Below are 22,998 nucleotides of genomic sequence, written 5' to 3'. Positions count from 1 at the left end.
TCCTCGGAGAGAGGCAGCATAGAAATCCAATAAATAAATAAATGAATGAATGAATGAATGAATAAATATTGACACCTCACCCTATTATGAAAAGTGAAAGTAGTTTACTTCTGAAAAATCAGAGATAAGGTCTACCCCAAATCTAACAAACAAACAACAAACAAAGGAAGTTGGTAGAAATCCAACCCAACACTTGCTTGATGAGGATGATGCCATCAAAGTGGGCACACAGACTTTGATCTATACTCAGCGGTGGGCTACAAGACGGAACGCTAAATTGCGCTCGTAAGTTCTTGCGGGACCAGCGCGATTTTGCTGCTGCACCGGTGGAGGAAGCAAAATTGCTTCCGCGCATGCTGAAACACGGGTGCACCTGTGGCTCCATGTATGATTTTGCTTCCTCCACAGGTGCAACAGCAAAATCGCGCTGGTCCCGCAAGAACTTAAGAGCCGTGGTGGCAAGCGCAATTTAGCGTTCCGGCTCGTAGCCCACTGCTATCTATACTTGCTCAAACAACAAAGGGAACACTTAAACAACAGAATATAACTCCAAGTAAATCAAACTTCTGTGAAATCCAACTGTCCACTTTGGAAGCAACCCTGATTGACAATAAATTTCATTTTGTTGTCAGTACATTCAACTTTGTACAGAACGAAGTATTCAATGAGAATATTTCATTCATTCAGATCTGGGATGTATTCTTGGAGCCTTCCCTTTATTTTCTTGAGAAATATAGATGAGAAACGAAAAAAGCTGGATGAGAAATCCCGAGTCAGAAGGAGTAAAAAAAATAACAACAACAACAACCCTAGCGAGGCACCATTTGTTGGAATCGTCACGTTTTCGCAGACAGGAAAAGAGGTTAATTCATGCCGCTGCCTCACTGCAGACGGTGCTTTGCTTCCCTGCTCCTGAAATCACGCAGCCGAGCCGACGCCACGCCATCCTTGACCCCAGGCCGGAGAGCAGACCAGCCGCAAGGCCGTCATGCGCCACCACCACCAGCAGATATTGGAAGGGGGGGGGAGATGAGGCAGCAGCTTGACCGGAAAGCCCCTCACTAGAGCAGTGTCTCCCAACCTTGACAACTTGAATATATTTGGACTTCAACTCCCAGAATTCCCCAGCCAGCGAATGCTGGCTGGGGAATTCTGGGAGTTGAAGTCCAAATATCTTCAAGTTACCTAGGTTGGGAAACACTGCGCTAGAGGGAGCAAGCCTCGCGGGGGGTGGGGTGGATGGAGACCGAGTGGAGGCGGAACTCGACGGAGAGGAGGGGCTTCTTGGGGGCGGGGCTTAGCGTTCGGCAGCCCCCCCCCCTGCTGTTGTGATGAGGGGGCCTCGGGGAGGCGGGGAAGGGGGAGCCAAGGCGATAGGACGGCGCATCTCGCCGCGGTGAGGAGCTGGCGCCGAGCTCTCGCTGCGCGCAGCCCAAGTTCAACCGGGGCTTCTCGTCTCCGACGCGCACGCCTCCTTTCCCCCCCTCCTCGCCTGGGCGGCGCTCGCTTCTCTCACTCACTCACTGCCCCCCTCCCCCGGTTGTCCGCTGGCGGCCGGCCCCGAGCTGACACACGCCGAGCAAATGTGAACGAGCCTGGCTGCGAGACCCGCTGCAGCCCGCTCCACAGCCAGCTCGTTAGCAACATATACCCTCGTCCCGCCGACGTCCCAGCGGGAGAAATATGTGGCAGCCGGCAACGGAGAGATTGCAGGTGAGGGGAGAGAAGCCAAGCAGGCGGTTGGAGGGGGGGGGGTGTAGAGTGAGTGGACGGGTGGGTGGGAGGGTTTTGGGGGGGGGGAGATGTTTCTGTCACGTGACCGCAATGCAATATTATTTTGCGTGGCCCTGACTGGAGTGGCGGCGACAACTCTTTGGCGCCAAATCCCCGACGCTGTGGATTCCGCGCTTGCAACTTTGCCCCCCTTTGCCGGTGAACGGAGGGATCTTGGCTACCCGCCACCCCCCCTCGTAGGACTTGCGGGTCGCGGCGACGGACACTGTCGCTTCCGTGGGGTCCTTAAGCGACGTCCCTCGCTTCCAACCCCCCCCCCCCCCCATTTTGACCACACTTTTTCGTGCAACGGCGGCCAGGAGAAAGCTTAAAACCGCCGACGGCGTCTAAGTCGAGAGTTTTTCCATTGACGGCGAAGTCCCAAAGACTAGAGACGGGGAGGTTGCCGTGCTCGGCTTCGGTCGCTTCCCAGACGGCGCTGGCAAGAGCGCGGCGCTTTTATAGCAAAGTCCTCGGCCAAAAAACCCAGTCAGGAATCTCTTGACTTGGAGCCTTGGTGGGGGTGGGGGGGGGGGAGGGAGAAGAGAAGAGCTGACTGTTTTTGTTACAGGTCTCTCTCCCGCTGCATTTCTCTTTTTTTCATTTTTAAAATATTCTCCAGATGGTCAGCTATAAAGGCTGCCAGATAAATTTACAGAAACCACCTTTTTTTTTCTTTTTGGCAGGCCAGAGCAGCATTAGATTCCCCCAAGTAAAACCTTGAAGAAATTCTAAAGTGGCAGAGGCAAAATAGTTGGGAAGGTTGTTTTGAATGTATTGCAGAACGAGATAGAAGACAAAGGCTAGGTAGGCAGAGCCAATGCTGAGGATCCTCTCTGTGGGTAGGATCTGGGAGACTCTTAATAAATTCTTCTGCATGATCAGGTGTATGGTGGCTGCTCTTCTGGCCTTAAAACAATATGGGCACACATTCTTGAAAGTTTATATATCCTGTATATAAACTGTATATAGATAGATAGATAGAAAAATAGATAGATAGATGTAGATAGATATATGTCACATGTTTTTGCTGAATTTGAAAATTAAGGGAGACTAGGATAGATTCCACACATACATACATACATACACACACACATAGCTCAGAAAAAATAAAGGGGACACTTAAAAAACAGAATATAACTTCATGTAAATCAAACTTTTGTGAAATCAAACTGTCCACTTCGGAAGCAACACTGATTGACAATCAATTTCACAAGCTGTTTTGCAAATGAAATAGTTGTGCAAATGAAATATTCAATGAGAATGTTTCATTCATTCAGATCTAAGATGTGTTATTTGAGTGTTCCCTTTATTTTTTTGAGCAGTATATATAAAAATAAAGGGAACCCTCAAATAACACACCCTAGATCTGAATGAATGAAATATTCTCATTGAATACTTTGTTCTGTACAAAGTTGAATGTGCACAACAGCGTGTGAAATTGATTGTCACTTATTGTTGCTTCCTAAGTGGACAATTTGATTTCACAGAAGTTTGATTTACTTGAAGTTATATTCTGTTTTTTAAGTGTTGTCTTTATTTTTTTGAGTAGTGTATATATATATATATATATATATATTGGCCTTGATTCATCCAGGACAATCTGAAATGAACTTTATTCTTCAAAGGTATTTTGGAATAAAGACTTGCACGTATTACTCTGCTATTTTTCTGGTAGCAGTCACTGCTCTGTAGTGTGCTTTTGTCTTCTGGGATGGTTGCTCCAAGACGTAATAATTAAGCCTGCTCAAGTTATTTGGCCACAATTTGCTTTACTTAAAGCAATGTGTAGGCTCCAAAGCACAGGACCTTTGGCAAGCTGATTATTCTGGCTTTTGTTTCTACTTCTTCACACACTAACTTTTGATTTCACTGTTTATTTGGCTATACTATTAAGGTTAGCTTCGGGCCCCTTCTGCAGTGCATGTTGCCATTTTAGCAGGGTTGCTTTCCGATAGCAGAGTGTTATATAAAAGTGTTGGCACACTGAAGATATTAGCAATAGTTGGGCAAATGCTGAAAAAAGTAATGTATCTTCTACTGTTATGAAACACACTGTTAAAATGATACTTTTGCTTTACCTCTTCAGCCTGAAGTCCTCAAGCCATTTCAATCTGGGTTTTCTTTGGCAACAGTAAAATGTGAATGTAAATATGTCTGCTAAGTTCGATAAGCTGTTACAACTTACTGTATTATTGGACTCCCCTGGATATACCCCATGATTCAAACATTTCAAAGTTCAAAACCTCAGTCAGCTTTGATGGTATCTTTTTAAAACCAGCATTGTTTGCTTTTTTGAGGCACTCTTCCCTCCAGAGTTCTTGAGGGATGTTTCAGGAGATCTGTATTTGCACGTAGTGACTAAAAGACAACTTCTCTAATACTCTCTTGTCTTTTCTCATATCTCTGTGTGCAAAGTACAATTTTGAATGCATCACAAGCTGCTGTTGATAGTCTCTTGGTACAAAAGGAGAAGAACTTTAAAGTAATAACAGGTTTTTTTTTAACAGTCTTTAAAATCAAGCAAAAGTGTTTATATGAGATAAATATTATGTTTGATTTTATTTTGAGTGGATTGGTATATATTTTTGCCTTACTGTTGCAAACACATTTCTTAGGATATTTTTAAAAAATAATTATTTATTATTAGAGTTTTATCCCATTGTATTACTTTATAAGTATCTCAAGATGGTGAACATACATAATACTCCATCCTCCTATCTTCGCCACATCAAGAACCCTGTGAGGTGGGTTGGGCTAAGAGAAAGTAACTGGGCCAAAGTCACCCAGCCTCCTTCATGCCTAAGGCTGGACTAGGTCTCTTCATTTCTAAGTCAGCATTTTAACAATTATACTGAACAGGTGTATAGCAACCAAATTTGTAGACCATTCTTATCCTTCAAAAATACAGCCAATAAAAACAGTCCATTAATCTAAACTATATCAAGGGCATTGACAGCTGATAGTACATCATATATTACTCTTAATATTTTTCTAAGGATCAACTTATCCCTCTCCCTTGATAAAATGACACATATGGCTCTTCTTTGCATTAATATATTTTTTAAAAATGTGGCTACACTATTGCTCCTTCTAGACTCCATTCAAGACTTCAGTGAACAAATAAAAACCTGTCTATCCTGGTCTTGCTTCTGAGCATTTGTAGGGAACTTTTTACCACAGAGGGGGTACACACTTTCTGCAAAAAGGCCTCCTTATAAAAACGTTTGCTGTCTGTGATAATACTTTCATTATGTTTAATGGGTTAAATGGGCACTTCAGCAGTCTAGGAATAGGTAAGAAAAACTTAAATGTACCAGTGGTAATTTAATACACTTGAAAAAATGTTGGATAGTAGGGATAGGGTACATTGGCAGACAAGAAGTCTGTTAGCAATCTTTTATGTGAAAAAAACATTTTTGGAAGAGTGAGATTGGCATTGGTAATTTATGATTACCAATACCAATTTGCTTTCAAAATTGGGATTTGAAATTAATGAGTCATCCTCCCAGTTTATTTTGAACAGTTTCAAAGTTATTCAATATTTATTTATTTATTTATTTGATTTTTATGCCACCCTTCTCCTTAGACTCAAGGCGGCTTACAACATGCCAGCATATTGCCCCCACAATCCGGATCCTCATTTTACCCACCTTGAAAGGATGGAAGGCTGAGTCAACCTTTATCTAAAGCTAAAACACATTTGGGCTTCCAGACTAGAATAACTGGATACTTTTGCATCCTATGCTTCTGGTCAGTCATGCAGTGAACTTTGCCATCTTCCCATAGATAAATGTTCAAACTATTACAGTGTAATGCTTCTGATTCAGTTGAAACCTGTCAGGGTGACTTTGAGCAAATCTCTTTCTTTCATCCCAGCATGCCTCATTGGGTTGTTGTTGTGGGGAAAATAGAGAATGGGTACTTTATATGTACCACCTTAAATTGTACAAAATAAAGGAAGGATTTATTTTATTTATTTATTTATTTTGTCCAATACACAATAATACACAATGGAGGTTATAGAGGATATAGTAGAGAAGAAATACGAGATATAGGAGAGACTATAGGACAGGGGACGGAAGGCACTCTAGTGTGCTTATGTACACCCCTGGGGTATTTGGGGATAGATAATGGCATGTTAGCAATGATTGGCACCAGGTTTTCAATATTTTATTTTTTAACTAGTTGAGTTTTATAGTTTCAAAAATGATTTTATATACATATAAATGATTGTATATGTCTATTAACTTTTCATTGGGAACTGGTCAGGATTGTTTGAAAGATGGATAAGCTTTGCAAATGTTATACAAGCAATCCTTGAGCTGAAGAAGCTTCCTGGCTGGGAAGCAAAACGACTTCAAAGAAAAACCAGAGTCCAGTTGTCTCTTAAAAAAGCATATTTTGAAGAAGTAGTCCTTGACTTACAACAGTTTATTCAAAGTTACAATGACACTTTAAAAAGTGGCTTATGATAGTTTTTTACACCTACAACCATTGCCTGAATATGGTCACAGGATCAAAGTTCAGGTGCCAGGCAACTGATATGTATTTATGATAGTTGCAGTGTCCCATGGTCAGGTGATCAATCTGTTGTGAAATTCGGATGAGCTAAGTCAATGGGAAAGCCAGATTCACTTAACAACCATATTACTAATCTAACAACTGTAATGATTCACTTAACTCTAGCAAGGAAGATCGTAAAATGGGAAAAATCACGCATCAAATGCTCGCTCAGAAACAGAAATTTTGGGCTCAATTGTGGTTGTAAGTCAACGACTATCTGTGTTCCACTATATTTTCATTCCGCATACTAATGATTGCAAACGATAACACAAAATGAGATATTCTTTCCCCCTAGGCTGCTACAATTTATGCATGGTATGTTTGTATGTATGATTTGTTTTTATAATAAGGGTTTTTAGCTGTTTTAGTATTGGATTGTCGCATGTTGTTTTTATCACTGTTGTTAGCCGCCCCGAGTCTATGGAGAGGGGCGGCATACAAATCCAATAAGTAAGTAAGTAAGTAAGTAAGTAAGTAAGTAAGTAAGTAAGTAAGTAAGTAAGTAAGTAAGTAAGTAAGTAAATAAATAAATAAATAAATAAATAAATAAATAAATAAAGTTGGTGATAATAGTCTATTTAATAACATTAATTTTACTCTAGAAGCCAAGGATGGTGAACCTTTTTTGTCTCGGATGCCAAAAGTGTGCATGCATGTGCCCACACCCATAATACAATGCTCTCCCCCTGTGCATGCACACAACCTCCTGTTTCCCACCCCCCCATGCATGCACACAAACCCCCTGTGTTTTCCTTCCATGCATGCCCACAGGCCTCACTGGAGCCTCAGGACTTCCGGGTAGGAAACACACCCTGAAGCCTGGAGAGAGGGAAAAATGGCTCTGGCTGGAGACGTTTTTGCCATTCTCATTGTTCATGGAAGCTTCTAAAGCCTGGGGAGAGTGAAAAACAGCCAAATGGTTGGTCTGCTGGGCCATTTTTCACCATCACCAGGGTTCAGGTGGATTTACTGAAGCATGGGGAGAGCAAAATGCAGCTGATAAAAAGGCTGAAGACCAGCTGGCCAGAGTACACATGGTGCTGGAGCTGACAGACAATTTGCCATCACTGCTATAAGCTTTCATCTGTTTATATTCCTTCAATCCTTTCTAAAATTTTCAACATATTTATTTCCAAATATTCAGAAATATTTTGCCATACGTAAATGTAAATTCCAGATATTTGATATGATAAGTAGAAATCACAAAACCAATCTCATTAAATAAGAATACTGATTTATTGGGACCTAAGGGAAAGTAAACAGTATTTATTCCAATTAATTTTAAAAGCAAAATAGTTTACTAAATGCTATAGTACTTTTATAAAATTAGGCAGAGATGTAAGATACTGCAAATAGATTGCAAGCATATAAAAATAATTTTTACTTGCACCCTGTCAATGTATTGTACTAATGTCTAAAGATTATTTTGCAATAGTGACCAAAGGTTAAATCGTAAGGGTCAAAGTGAACAGGCTTACTGAGTGCCTCATTGTAACTCAAAAAGAGTCTGAAGTCATAGCATAATAGATTTCAATCCACTGATCACCAGATATAATTATCAGTTGCCTTAAAAAAATAATCCAAATGTCTTTTTTCTGCAAGATGCCTGACAATTTATGATAAAATTAGAGTGGAAAAGTTGAATTATATGTGATAAGACCTTCTCATATTACCTAGCCATTATAATAATTAATATTTTAGTATGCACATTAATGAAATAGACCTATAATTAGCACAAATGTAGAATCTTTACCTGGTGGGAAATCTTATTATGACTCATTAAAATGATGATGGCAATTGAGCATCCTTAAAAGATTCATATACACATCCAAAATATAGAATTTAACAAACCTGAAAATGACTTCTACTATTGCACTTAAAAACCACCAGAGCCTGGAGCGTTACCATTTTGTAACAGCTGCATACACTCTTACAGTTTTTGGGATATCAAGGAAGACTTCAGCAAACTTATACAGGTTTTTTTTAACCTTCTGTTCAATTGCAATTGATTCTTAGAGACTACCTTGGCGAGTCCTGCAGTTTTCTTGGCAAGGTTTTTAGAACTCCAACACTCTGGACATTTTTAAGAGAAGATTGAACTGCCACTTGACTGGTGTACTATAGGGTTCCTGCTTGGGCGGGGGGTTGAACTCGATGGCCGTCATGGTCCCTTTCAACTCTAACAATAAATAAAATAAATAAATAGTTTGCCATTGTCTCCTTGCTAGAGCTGGGAGAGAATGACTGGTGCAAGGTCCAAGAAAGACTACTTTTTTGCCTAAGGTATGTCTGGAACTCATGCCTTAAGTCTGATATCTTAACCACTGCACCAAAATGGCTTTCAAATCAGATTTTTACCTAAGATAAAAATGGAATATCCACCAGACTAAACATTTCATCAATATTGGTTTTTCTTTTCATGCAGACTATGTATTTATAAATAAAGAAGAAAACCCTGTTTATTTACAGACTCAAATATGCTCTGGCTGACCTTGGTATCTTTCAAAAATTAAGCTCTGTTGATTCAGTTGCTTCAACTTAAGTAATTTTTCATTGCTATACTTGTTCAATAAAAAATTACTAGGATAATATTCCCCTTATAAAAACACAGATGCTTCATAAGCTTGCCCCATTGATTCTATGAAAGTAATGTTGCAATGACAATCTATAAACCAAAAAATATAGAACTAATCATTAAGCAACAAAATAAGCAAAAAAATTCTACTACTTCCATAGAGAACTCCTCCTATGCCATCATTATTTGATAACAATGAAACATTAATAAAAAGCACATTATCACAAACAGTAACCCTGAAATTTGGCAGGAATCAGAGAGCTACCACCTGTGATTTAACTCAGTAAGAATTTGTATTTATCATTATCATCTCTAAAGACTATTTCTTGCAATCACTTTTTCAAAGAAATTGGGCCAAGTTTTTGTACTTTTCTTATCTGTAGAAAGACATTCATAGGTACTACATTTCTACTTCTTGCGGTCATGTGGTTTTGAAATATTGACAAATAAATCAAAAACCAATTACAGTGGTACCTCTACTTAAGAACTTAATTTGTTCCGTGACCAGGTTCTTAAGTAGAAAAGTTTGTAAGTAGAAGCATTTTTTCCAATAGGAATCAATGTAAAAGCAAATAATGCATGCAAACCCATTAGGAAAGAAATAAAAGCTTGGAATTTGAGTGGGAGAAGGAGGAGGAAGAAGAGGAGGAAGCCGAAAGAAGAAGGTGAGGTGAGGTGAATCAAAAAAATCCAAAACTATAAGGCTTAAAAAAAAAGAGGGACTCTGAGGCGGCGAGGAGGAGCACGCACATCCCATACACCCAGCGCGAGGCTGCCTCCCATACACTGTACCAGAGAGAGAAACCCAGGGAGGTGAGGGGGGGAACCTCCCGTTCCTTTGACCGAAAAGCGGCTGCTGTTGCTACCTACTTCCTCTTCCTTCCCATACTGAAGGGCTCCTCTCGCTCGCTCACTTTGTAGCTGGCGCCTTTCCTTCACAGTGGTGACTCCTCAGTTTAGCTGAAGCTGAGTTGATCCAGCCAGGGCAAAGCACCCCATTTTGCCTTTCCATGCCCAGATGCTCCAGGAGGCAACCTCGCACTGGGTGTATGGCAGGCAGCACGAGGGAGTCATCACAGTGAAGTGGTTTATTCCCTCTCCAAGTGCCCAGAGAAAGGAAAATGCTCCGTTCACTCTGGGCTGCCCAGAGGGAAGGGAGCATTTCTTTTCTCTGGGCGCTGCCAGAGGTTTATTCCCTCTCCAAGCACCCAGAGAAAGGAAAATGCTTCGTTTGCTCTGGACTGCCAAAGCCTTTTTAAGCGCCATTGAAAGGCTCCTCTAGCAGCCCAGAAAAGCCTGAGATAGCCGGGATTAAAGGGGGAATGGCAGGAAACTGGCCGGGCCTTTGTGCTGCTCTCAAATTTCCTGGGAAATTTTTCCAGGCTCGGGTTCTTAAGTAGAAAATGGTTCTTAAGAAGAGGCAAAAAAAATCTTGAATACCCAGTTCTCATCTAGAATATTTCTTAAGTAGAGGCATTCTGTATTCTAAACCTTCTAATTGAAGGTTAATTCAAAATAGGAATAGTATTAATCCTTCCTCCACCTCCAAATCCAATCCCATCCTAATTTGTCTTACTTAATTCTATATTATTAATTTGACTCAGGGATCAATAATAAATCTCTATCAAATCTTCTGTGTGTCTAACTGTTGATTTTCAGAAATAATCACATTGGTATTTGTTCATAACAATGGTTGACATTTTCCAGGCGGTTACAGCATAGGAGATGAAGATTAAAGGCAAATCCAGGAAGATTTGCAGTAGGCAAAATTGAAGGAAATTTGCAGACAAACTTGATATTAAGCTAGAATTTAGGCTTCACGTGAAATGCAAACTCAGCTGAAGTATAATCAATAAAACATATTTATTGACTCCAATACAATACACCGAAAGTGTTTTACAACAAGAGTAGATGATTAATTTGAACAGACGTTAGTAGGAAAAAAGTTTAATTAGCACAGATTCAAGATACATTTTAATTGCACAAAACTAAAATGGAGTGACATTAATGAGGAAAAGAATGTCAATATGTGTTCTGCCGGCGTGTTCCAACCGCCCGTAATTACAGGGTAATTAGTCCAGAAAGACACACGCCACACAATAAAAGGAAAACCAAAAGTCTTTATCAACAGAAAAGCAGAAAAAACTCCCTTTTTAAATGTCAAAGGTTGGTACACACAAGGCACAGGTTAAATGCAATCCAGTTTCTCACCCAGTAACTGGGAAATTGAGTCCAAATTCCAAAGTCCAGAAAGGCTACACACAGTCTTGAACAGGGAAACAGCAAAACCACGATCTTGACAAACTATGAATCAGATAAACTTCCACAAGGCTAAACCAGCACGCTGTTCTTTTTATCTGTAGCACTAATTACAGTGGCCCCATCCAACCAGAGGTGGCCTCACTTATCTCCTGTAATAATCCTTCAGTTTTTTTCTCCTATACATCACTCTACGCATGCGTGGGTCCGTCATAAGTTCTTGTTCAGAATCCAGGGATGATAAGGATGATTGATCTCCTCCTGGGCTTTCTGCCAAACTCCCCCCTTCCCTGCTACTCACACTTCCTTCGTCAGAGGAGCCTTCATCGGGAGATTCTATCGGAAGCAAAACAGGCCTGTGGCATGTGGATGTTTCCCCCACATCCACCTCCACATTCCTTGGGGCAGGAGCTGGGCCAGAGCCAACTACAACAATATGTAAGCATTCTTAATTGCCACTGAACACGTAGGAATTAGCCACTTTCTAATTTTCTTTTTAAAAAACAAGATGCTAGGTGGCTATCAGCTTAAGTTGCCTGAGTTAGAAGTATCTAGTTAAAAAAACTGTTTTTGCCTTTTCTTACCAACTTGGAACTTTTCTGTCTTTACCTTAATGCTGCATTGCATTTGTTTATAAATAAACTATAGCTCAGTAATCTCAGAGTGGGACATATAGGTTGCGTTGCCACTATTTATTCATCATAGAACAGTCTTAATTGGCTTCAAGATTATTCTAGTGTTAGTTAACAGATCTATTCAGCTGTGGCAAAAATTTTGAGGTCAATTAACTCCATGCTAATCCTCAAATTTACTCATCCAAAGCAAAATCATTAGTACAGTATTATTTGAGAAATCTGTCAAAAAGGCATTATAAAACAGTTTTCTGCCATTCATTGTGCATACAAAGATATTAAAATTATACTCATTTAAAAAATAGATGAGACATTGACATGGGGAGTGACTCACCTTTTTTCCTTGATTTCCCAATATGCCAATCATATCTTTTGGAAATAGTCACAACTAATAGGTTCTGAGTTGGCAGGAAAAAATATCTGTTTCCAGTTCAATTTTATGCTGTGATTGACTAATTAGCTTTCTAATGAAAATAAGCCTGTGAGTTTTATTTATTTAAATAATTTATTTATATATCTATATAAGACTCAATTCAAGGTTGATATGAAGAAACCAGCTGTTCATGTACCAGAACTTCTATAAGGAAATGATAATTCCCCCTATCTTGGCCATAATTAGACTTGGACCCTGGCATGTAGTTCATAAAATCATCTGCTATAATGTTCTACCTATCAATCAATACTTCAGCTTGAACTGCAATGACACACGAGCACACAATAGATTCAAACTCAATGTAAACTGCTCTGAACTAAACTCAACTGCAGAAAATACAACTTCAGCAACAGAGTGATCAATGCCCAGAAAGCACTACCTGACTCTTGCGGTTCCTTGCCCAAATCCCAAAAACTAACCTTATGCTGTATACAGTCGACCCCACCTCATTCCTAAGAGGTCTGTAAGGGGCACCATTGCACTTACCATCCCTGTCTTATCATCCTCTTGTCCAAATTTGGGCAATGTACCTATTTTGCTTTTGTTTATATTCATGCCAATACCTGCTATCTTGTACATGTTTTGACAAAATAAATAAATAAAATAAAGTATATACTTACCCAGTGCTTTTTTGCTTTTCTTTTTAATGAATGTTGACGTTTGACAAGACACAGATCCCTGAATTGTGTTTTGGGGTTCTTCATAACTTTTTGGATTGATGATATACTTCTGGAGTGTCTTTCACATAACAGTCACTGTTGGAAGGGAAGATTGATGATCATCTCAGGTCTTTTGCATTTTAAGTCTCTCTCTCTGTAAGATTTTCATTGGTGGAGATCCCAGAGCTATGAAATTAATTTTGTAACTATTTTCTAGACTGATTGGCATCTTATAAAAGAATTCTTAATCCTTTTATAGGATTTTTGGAGAGGAGATTTCTTCTAAGAAGGGTATTTATTTACTATTAGAATAGATGTTTAAAAATACCACCATGAAGAGGGAAAATAAATTTTATAGGATACAGATCTAATTTCTTTAAATTAGGAATTCAAAAAATTAGTTCCAGTTATGTCTTTAATTGAATTGATTGAATGAATGGGAGGAATTGTCTCTTCACACTGTCACAGAAACATTATGTGAGATGACTTTGTATGTAATATTAGTACATTAGATACATTAAGTGAACAACAATTTGTTTGTAATATCGGTAGGATGCACATAGTTTTATAATATTTCAAAATCTGAAAAGGGCAAATACAGGATTTTTTTAAACAAAATTGTAGTTTTACTTTGAATATATACCTTATCTATAGTAAAATTTATAAAAGCTAGAGTACTAACTTAGTGTTACGTTTAACTATTTTTAATGTAATGTGTATCTTATAATCAGAAAGCACTAACCTTATTTTCTAGTCTTTTTTAAAATCAAGCAACCACATAGATTTTTCTAAACAAAAGGAATGCAAGATTTTTATTCCCTTCACTGATCCCAGATATTGGAAAACCATAATAAGGTATTTCTTAGTTTAATAAAAATACACTCTTATTAAGTATTATTCTGAAATGCTATTTGGATTAAAATAATTGGTTAAACTTGATACACAAAATGTATCATGTAATTTTTAGAAACCCAAAATTATCTGTACGTTTATCCACTGGTATTATGAGCACTGTTTTATTGACCTAGCCTCTGAATAAACTTGCTTGTGATTGGTCTGTACTAGTAATGGATATAGGTAACCAATACTGGCATTTATTTTCTTTTTTGTCAAAACGCTCCTAAAACCTGAATGCTATTAAGTGCTAATTAGGCAGACTGGATGCTGACTAATTTCTTAATGTGGCTTATTAATTCATGTAACAGTTATGAATTTAGGGGGAACTTATGCTTCTCCCCTCCTTTATTTTCTGTGAAACATTCTAATCCTGTAGCCATATTGATTCTTTTGAAAGTAGTCACAGCAAAAAAAAAAGTAAGCAGGGAAAAATCCTTTAGAATCATCATGGCTAGCTTGACTTTATATGTATCTGTTACAAAAATGGAAAAATTCAAAATAAAAATAAAACTGAAGGTATGCAAATCTACAAAGTAATTATACTTAAAAAGTAGCGACATCTGCTCTTGGACCAGTTGATAACAACATCTCAAAATTGCCTAACAGTTCCATTATGTATACAATATTCAGATCCAAAGTGGGAAAAGAATTGGCTGTGTTTGGTTCTTCTTACAAAAGCAACATCTTTCCTGTTTTTCACATAGTAACATTACAAGCCCAGGACTATATGTGCTTGAATTAAGGATGTCCTTTAGTTTTTGTGATAATTGGGAGAGAAAACTCTTTATCTTCTAAGTCTTGTCCATAAACTTTCCTTTTTCTTTAGATTTTCTATCTTAACTGTTAATTTCAAAGGAGCAAATTGGCATTTAGACCCAGGAGTGATTTCATGGAACTAATATTCTTATAATACTTTACAATACATCCTTTCTGGTCTTATATTTTCTTATAATTATTGTTGTTGGGATTTATTTGTAGGGGTTATTTTTGGTCTTGTTATGTTTTGAACTCTGGAGACCCTTATTTTGTTGTAGAATCTCAAATCGCCAATCTGCTTAGTTATTTGTCATTTTATGATTTCTTTGTAAACTTCTCATGTTTTGCTATCTTTAGCTATTTTCTTCTAATTTCTTCTATGGCTAATCGAATTAGAGGGTCTTATTCAATACTTTGAACCTTGTAAAGAAGTTAATTTTCTGGACCTCTTTTGCTATTTGAATTAGTATCAAGATGTTTGAAAACAAAACATCTGGGGATTGAGAAAAACTCATCTGGCACTACTTAGGTTAGGGCAGCTCCCATTTTCTAAGTTGTTTATACTTTGCAGAAAATGAGCTGCTCTGAAAAAAAAAGTTAATTCTGGGAGAAGATTGGTATAACTAAGAAAAATAAAAGTCAGTAAGGGTTTTGGGTGTTTTTTGTTTTTGTAAAAAGACTTGTGAAATACATCCTGAGAATCCATTACAACAGGCTACCTTGTTAGAAACCACATACCTCCTTTAATTATTCAAATCAATCGTTTTCTTGAAAGCAGCTAATTAAAATTCTGTAGGCTTTATTAGGCTGTGTTTATCTAGACGTCACAGATTTGCTGGTAAGTAAATGTGGTTTGCATTGGACTTATAATTAAATATTCGTTCATTTTAAAAATTCATCTGTCCAATAGAGAGCATGCCAAAATGATGGAATATGCTATCTTGTAGTTAACATTTATTTTTAGGATTATTCCAATCTTGTTTCAAATGAAAAGAGAATAATTTGTCTTACATTTGGTGCAAAACAAGTCTCTTTACTGCCATGATGAATGTTGATTTACAGCCAGTCTCAATATAAGCTTGGTCTTTTAAAGAACCTGCTTGCAAAAGACTACAATTATCTTCCATTCCAGCAGAGTAATCATTTTAGTCTCTCCAGCAAATAATAACAGAACTCAACAATACTTTAAAAACTAGCAAATTTGTAATGGCAATTGCTTTTATACATAAAACCTGCTTCATAAAAGGTACTAATAAGCCTATCTGACATATAACTTAAAAGTACTTCTATTTTTCAAGGCATTATGGTATTTTTCAAGGCATTATGGAATGCCTACTAATCAAGATCCCTGGGGTAGTACACTATTTTGATGATGTGCTAATCTCCGCTGAAAATTAGCAGCAACTAATAGGCTATGGAAAGTACTCAGCAGATTCAGGGCTGCCGGACTCAGAGTTAAAAGCAGCAAATGTCAGATTGGGGTCCCTGAGGTAGAATTCCTGGGGTACATAATAAATGGGGCTGGCATACACCCTATCATAAATAAGGCTAGGGACATTGGGGAAGCCACCATATCCACAAACAAAACCGAGCTGCAACTAGATCTTGCCCCGTATTCCTATCCCATGGGGATAAACAGAAGAATATAATTTTCAATGGCACCAGATAAGACAGCAACCAGAATGAGTAGCACTGCACCACCTCAATCTCCCTTCTACCAGAGTCCATTTGAATGTGTGATCAATACTGTTTGTATGGTGTATCCAGATGTAAAGTTCAGCTGAAATGTCCAGTTAATTTCCAAAATATCTGAAATATACAAGAAATGGAAAGTTAGTAATAATGTTGATTGTACCACTAGCAACATCAACAAAACAGCCTCCACAAGAACAAGTGGTCTAAGGAAAGAATAGTTTATAGACTATTCGAGAGAATAATCTATTTTGTTGAGCATCTCATACACATAAACATGTGTTTTATTACTTAGCTGTTTTTCAACATGGTTAAAATTCTCCAGATTCAGAACTGTCATGAATATTGCAATTTCACTAAATTGTACAAATTATGAAACATAATTTTGCAGTTTTGTTCACTTTCTAACGCTGACATATATATATATTTATATTTTCCAGATAGTGATTCTACTGTTTACAGAGTCTGCACACTAGCTAAGAATGGTTTGTTACATAATTGATGGAATATTATAAATGACAATGACTGGACTCACCTATTATAGCATTTCACTAACAATAAATAGTGTGTCTTAATGTGAAGTAAGCATCCAACTAATAAGACAATCCATTGAGACATGCAAGAGGATTTTTTATTATTGCATATTTGGATTGAAATTTTATTTTACAGAGATTTCCACATTATTACTACTAATGGTTCAGAGTATTGTTCGAATTGAAGTTTGCTTTGTTGACACTCCTGAATCTGCATAGTTTATATTTTTAACCATGTTTAAAAACAGCTCTGTAATAAAAGCACATGTTTTTGTGTATGAGATGATGGTAAATTTATTCACTAGAAAAGGTGGAAGGATTTTTGCTGCATAAGTTTGCAATGTATTTTACTGAATGCACTAATGATCAACAAAGAACCAATGAAATCAAGGATTTTATGAAATTAAAGGATAAAAATAACCAAAGGCTGAGAAACGCAGATAATGCACATAGGATTGAAATTCTGCGGGTACTTGGGAATAAGTCATAGTAAATTGAGTAAAAATTATTTCTGTATAAATATGTATAAGGTAGAATTGCTCTGGGTCAGCAATCATGCTTTTAAGATGTATAATTTTGAAAATTGTGTTAAGTGGTTATCAAAGTGCATAAAGAATACAGTGGGCTCTGACAGGAATACTACATCAGATATTAAATCCCTTATAACCATAGAACTGGTAGATATTTGAATAAAATATTTAATAGACAAAGTTAGTCTACTTGCTGCAAAGTTTATTCTAATTGTTTGTAGAATAGTGACTGAACCATTTGTTTCTTTGTTATTATTTGAGGCTGTTGGAAGATGTGACTCTTTCCAAGATAAACTACATATGTGTGGTTTGGCATTGGAATAACTAATGTTGAATGAACCTGGAGTTTCAGAGCAATTACGACAGACTTGAAAAGTTATCAACTGAGTTATGAGTGCGGTTGCGGTTATGTGGGGCTAAGCTTTGGCTTTGCATAGATTTATGATTCAAATGTTAATTTTGGTTACAGTTGAGTAAAATAAACTTCAATGAAATAAATGTTTTTATCCACAGTTTGTCTTATCTTTACACAAACTTCATCTTATTCATTGCATTACAAAAATATTACTTCCAGTTCATCAGTTAGCCTTGTCAAGTCACAAAAGGTAGATACCTATTTTCAAGAGAAATATAAAAAGGAAGTTTCAGAAAAAGAACAGTTACAATTTCTTTATTTTTTTCACTGTAACATTTCTTAGCCACTGTTTTTGTAAAAGAATTACATAGCAATGATATATTCAAATGAAGAATTTAGCAGCTTCAAAAGTGTTGGGATAGAACACCCAGAATTATCAATTCAGAATAAAAGAATAACAGAATTGAAAGAGGCATTGAAGATCTTGTAGTCCAAACAGGAAATGGTCAAGCAGGAAATCCTGTACTATTTCCAATCTCTTCTTAAAAACCTCCAGTGTTGGAGCACCCACAACCTCTTGAAATTTCTCCTTAGTTCTAGGTTGGTTTTCTCCTTGATTAGTTTCCATCCATTGCTTCTTGTTTTGCTTTTATGTGCTTTACATAATAGGCTGATCCCTCTTCTTTGTGGCAGCCCCTTAGATATTGGATCACTGTTATCATGTCACTCCCTAGTCCTTCTGTAGACATATTTTATTCCTGCAACCTTCTGCATATGTCCCAAATCATCTTTGTTGTTTTTCTCTGTACTCTTTCTAAATTCTCAACATCTTTCTTATATTGTTGTGACCAAAACTGGATGCGGTACTCCAAGTGGTCTTATTAAGCCACTATAAAGTGATACTGACAAATCACATGAACATTCAATTAATGCTATCAATATTTTTGGGGAAAAATTCTGTCACTAAAATAAGTTGGCTTAGCTTTCTTTGAAGTTAGATGCTGTCTCCTTGCACTGACAATTAGTGCATAGTGCGTCTTAGCTAACACTAAACTAACAATGATACTGGAATATCTGGCTAGTGTATATTTAATGCTTTTGAATCCTGCATGTTAGAAAAAATGCAGTAAGTGCAGCTTTTTTAAGATGGAGATTGCAGTAAAATATTCAATGCTGAAATTTTACTGGAAGGCTTAGAAACATGTACTGTATATACATTTTATTTCTCTTGGTCTGAGACATACAGGAGAGTTAAGGTGAGAATACTCCTTAGAATATTTTATTTGCATATTTGGTCAATATCTATATACAATATCCATATCTGGGGAAGTGTCAGTTGTCTTATCCTATTTATGTTCTCATTGCTATCAAGAGATAATGTCTCTTCCAAAGTAAAAAACCTGAACTTCATTGACTTAAGTGATTCTGCCCCAGAGCTGCCTTATACATCTGCATAGAACTCGTTATATGGTGTTATGATTCTCCGTACTGAAGGAGCGGGTCCAGCAGTCACATGGGTTGCTCATGTCCAATCCGGTGGAACTGAGCCTAGTATTAAAAAAGCTTGCCGGATCCGCCCCTTCCCCAGAATTCGCTCAGTTCGCATATCCTGCGGTTGTATTGTGATAGCTCGTTCAACATTCTAACACCTTCCCTTCGATCTTTCCTTCAAAAAGTAGTAAGATTTATTGTCTTTATTTAATTACTTGCACTAATTGCGCCAGCCGTTTAAAAGAAAAAAAGAAAAAAACGCGGCTTGGCTTTCTTTCCTTGGGAGAAGTTGCGGTTTCGTTTTCCCCCGGCGGTTTTGCCGGTTACGATTCCTGCGGCCGCTTGTGGATTCTTCTAATCCTTTGGCCTGGAGGTCCTAGTGCAAGTATTTATCCATTGAAATATTGATTATTTATTGTATATAAATATTTAAGGGCTTATAAAATACCTCCTGCGGAGTGAGACGCCTTCTAGTCTCCTGGACTTAGTCGATCGCTTTTCCCTTTAGAAATTCTCAGCAGCGATCTTTTCGGCGCGAAGGCCTTCGCGCCCTTTTTTAAAAATCTAGGCCTCTCGTGTTGGCCTTCTGCCAGCCGCGTAGGCCTCAGTCCACCGCGTGGATCCGGGAGCGGGCCTTGGGGGTCCCAGGCTAAATTCTCCACCGGCTAAGCCTCCAACCAGAGTGCCTTGGTTTACTTAATTACAAAGTTTAGGGAGGCTGGCCCCGCTGGATTTGGGGGCACGAACTCTGGGTTTGCCCAGATTGTCCTCACGTTTCAGCAGCTTCGAGGCCTCGAAGCAGGATCCATTCCTCTTGGGAAGTCCTTGAAATCTTCTCCTTATAATTCAGTTATTGGCTCAGCCTTGTCTTCTGTTAATTGTCAGACTATGGCTACTTTTCCCAAGAGAGGCACAACTAAAGGTCCCAGAGAGGCCAGGCCTACAGGCGATGAGATTACTAGTATCCCCCAGGCCTCTTCCTCCTCTTCTCCAGGGGCCCGCCCCTCGACCAAGGTCACCAGGGCCGAGAAGAGAAGGGACCTAGCCCTACAAAAAATCCATGACAAATCAGCAAAACGTTTAAAAGTGCAGGCCCAAGTAATCAGTAGTCAAGACCCACCAGAGGCCTCTAGTCTGCCTCCTTCTGGGGTCCCTGTGTTATCTCTGGATGAGCCAAACCTAGACAGACCCCAACCTAACCTATGGGGCATAGGTCCAGAGGAACCAGATATTATTGAAGATTCCCCCCAGCCAGGATCTTCCCAGGCCTTTAGGGATTCTTCTGCCATTTCTGCTGATATTTCCAGTTTACCTCCTGAGTTCCAATCTATTTTTGCTGTGTTGTCCAAAGCCATTGATGCCAAACTCTCCTCCATCAATGAGCTTCCTTTACCTCTTCCTCCTTCTCGTTCCTCCCGCCCCTTGGGTTCTTCCCCAGCGGTCAGAGCTCCTACTCAGGATGATTCAGAATCCTCCCAGGATGAATATGAGGATGTAGAGGAGGATGAAGACCCTTTTCAGGGCTTATCAGAGGATGAGGAATCCCAAATAAAAGTCCCTCCTCCAATTACTATTTTTCCTTCTCAACTATTCAAATCTCTCCTCCTCAAAGCTAGAATTTCTACGGGATTAGCGGCCCAGGAGAAACAAGCCTCCACTTCCACTGATCCCCCGGAGGAGAATTTACCTTACTTCACAGAGGAACAGGAGGATAACGAGGTAATTCCTATGCCTAAATTGTTTAAAGATGCCTTACTCAAACAGTGGGATTTTCCAGCCTCTGGCCTTAATCCCTCTACCAAGGACAGAAAGTTGTATAAACTTTCCTCTTCTTATGAAGAGCTTCTATCCTTTCCCAAACCAGATGAACCTGTCAAGATTCTTCACTCGGCAGCGGCTGTGCCAGGCGAGGCGGAGGAAGTCCTCCGCCCAGAGGACAAGCGCATCGAGCTAATGCTCAAAAGAGGATTCACCGCTGATTCCTGGTCCATTAAAAGTTCTGCAGCGGCCTCCTTCTTCTCCAGAGCCATGCTGCTGTGGCTTCGCCAACTTCAACAGCACATTCCTCCCGATGACTTGAGAGGTCAACAAGACTTCAACAAGGTCTTTGCAGCTGCCCAGTACGTGGCTGATGCCACCTTGCAATCTACTAGATTTTCTGCTAAGTCTATTGCAGCCTCTACAACGGCAAGAAGACTCCTATGGATTCGCCCTTGGCAAGCGGGAGTTCGCCAAAAGTGGCAGTTATCCCAGGGCCCCTTAAAGCGCGACCTTCTCTTCGGTGATCTTCTGGATCCACTCCTCACGGAGACCACGGACAAGAAGAAGGTTTTGGGTCCAACCACGAAAAAGGTTACCAAAACGCAGTCCTTTCGTCGCCCAGGGCGCCAGCAAGATCAAGCGGCTTCCTATCAGAGATCTCCAGGTCAGTATTCCCCCCGTTTTCGTTCCCAAGGTAGGAACTCCAGGGGTAGAGGGTTTCGTTTCCAAAGGGGAGCTTCCTCTAACAGGGCTTCAAAGAAACCTAGATGGTAATCTTGCCTCCATTCCCATAGGGGGTCGCCTAGCTCATTTCGCCTCTAATTGGCGTCTCACCTCCAAGGACCCTTGGGTCATTGACACTGTTCAAACAGGCCTTCTTTTAGAATTTATTTCTCCTCCCCCTAAACGTTTTATTTCCTGCCCTTCTCCCAGGTCATCCTCAGATTGTAACCGTATGGAGGAGGCCATTTCTCATCTTTTGTCCATCAGAGCCATTCAACCGGTCCCTGCCGGTCAGAAGGGCCTAGGTTTTTACTCCATCCTATTTATGGTTCCAAAGTCCTCCGGAGGTTGGAGAGCCATTTTGGATTTAAAGAAACTAAACCTATTCATCAAATATAGGAAGTTTAAAATGCACTCCTTGTCTTCTATTTTGGCCGCCATTCACTCGGGAGATTTCATGGTCTCCTTAGACCTCACTGAGGCCTACCTTCACATTCCTATAGCCAAATGCCACAGAAAATTTTTACGTTTTTCCTTTCAAGGCAGGCATTTCCAGTATAGAGCGATGCCATTTGGCCTTTCCTCGGCCCCTCGGGTCTTTACAAAGCTCTTGGGGTCCCTGGCGGCCTATATCCGGGCGTCTCCCATCCACATTTTATGTTATCTTGATGATATTTTAATTCATGGGAACTCCCTAGAGAGAGTGAAAACAGACCTTTCTGTCACCATGTCAGTCCTTCAGGACCATGGATTTTCCATCAACTTTGATAAAAGTCACCTCCAACCTTCCACTTCCATTTCTCACCTGGGATCCATTATTGATTCAAAATCCTCCCAGGTTTTTCTCTCTCCCGAGAGAAAACTCAGTATAGTGGAGTTAATTTCTAACATTTTATCTAATCCTTCAGTATCCATAGTTACTCTATCTTCCCTTTTGGGGAAGATGGTGTCATGCATAGGCATCATTCCCTGGGCTCGCCTTCATGCTAGGGAACTCCAGTGGCTACTGTTGCCTTTTCAGAGATCGGGGCACAGCAACTCAAATCGACGCATTGTCATCCCACTGAGTGTTCGCAGATCCTTCAAGTGGTGGAAGTCTCCGGCCATGGACAGAGGATCCCCGTTCAGGTGCCCGGATCAATTTGTCATCACCACAGATGCCAGTCTATCGGGATGGGGCGCCCACGCCCAGGGGATGATAGCCCAGGGCACGTGGTCCCCGGAGGAGGCTTCCAGGCCAATCAATTGGCTAGAGTTAAGAGCCGTTTCCCTGGCTCTGAAGCATTTCTCTCCTCGCATTCCCAACCGGCACGTTCTCATTCTCACCGACAACATTGCCACAAAAAGCCATATCTGCAGACAG

The 22,998-nt window shown here is 39.4% G+C and overlaps 1 protein-coding gene across 2 annotated transcripts in view; it reads left to right on the top strand.

Moving 5' to 3' along the window:
- Nucleotides 1-1,199: 1,199 nt before the first annotated feature.
- Nucleotides 1,200-22,998, top strand: part of PID1 (phosphotyrosine interaction domain containing 1) — an 87,751-nt gene continuing 65,952 nt past the window's right edge. Inside the window, exon 1 of one of the 2 annotated variants that reach the window (XM_070754087.1) lies at nt 1,200-1,713. In XM_070754087.1, coding sequence (XP_070610188.1) covers nt 1,684-1,713 — 30 coding nt within the window. In that variant the 5' untranslated portion in view covers nt 1,200-1,683. The remainder of the gene's footprint in view (nt 1,714-22,998) is intronic. The other variant, XM_070754088.1, reaches the window with a different exon arrangement.

Source organism: Erythrolamprus reginae, chromosome 5, assembly GCF_031021105.1.
Source record: "Erythrolamprus reginae isolate rEryReg1 chromosome 5, rEryReg1.hap1, whole genome shotgun sequence".
Lineage (NCBI taxonomy): Eukaryota > Metazoa > Chordata > Lepidosauria > Squamata > Dipsadidae > Erythrolamprus > Erythrolamprus reginae.
This window is presented reverse-complemented; position numbering and strand designations above follow the sequence as displayed.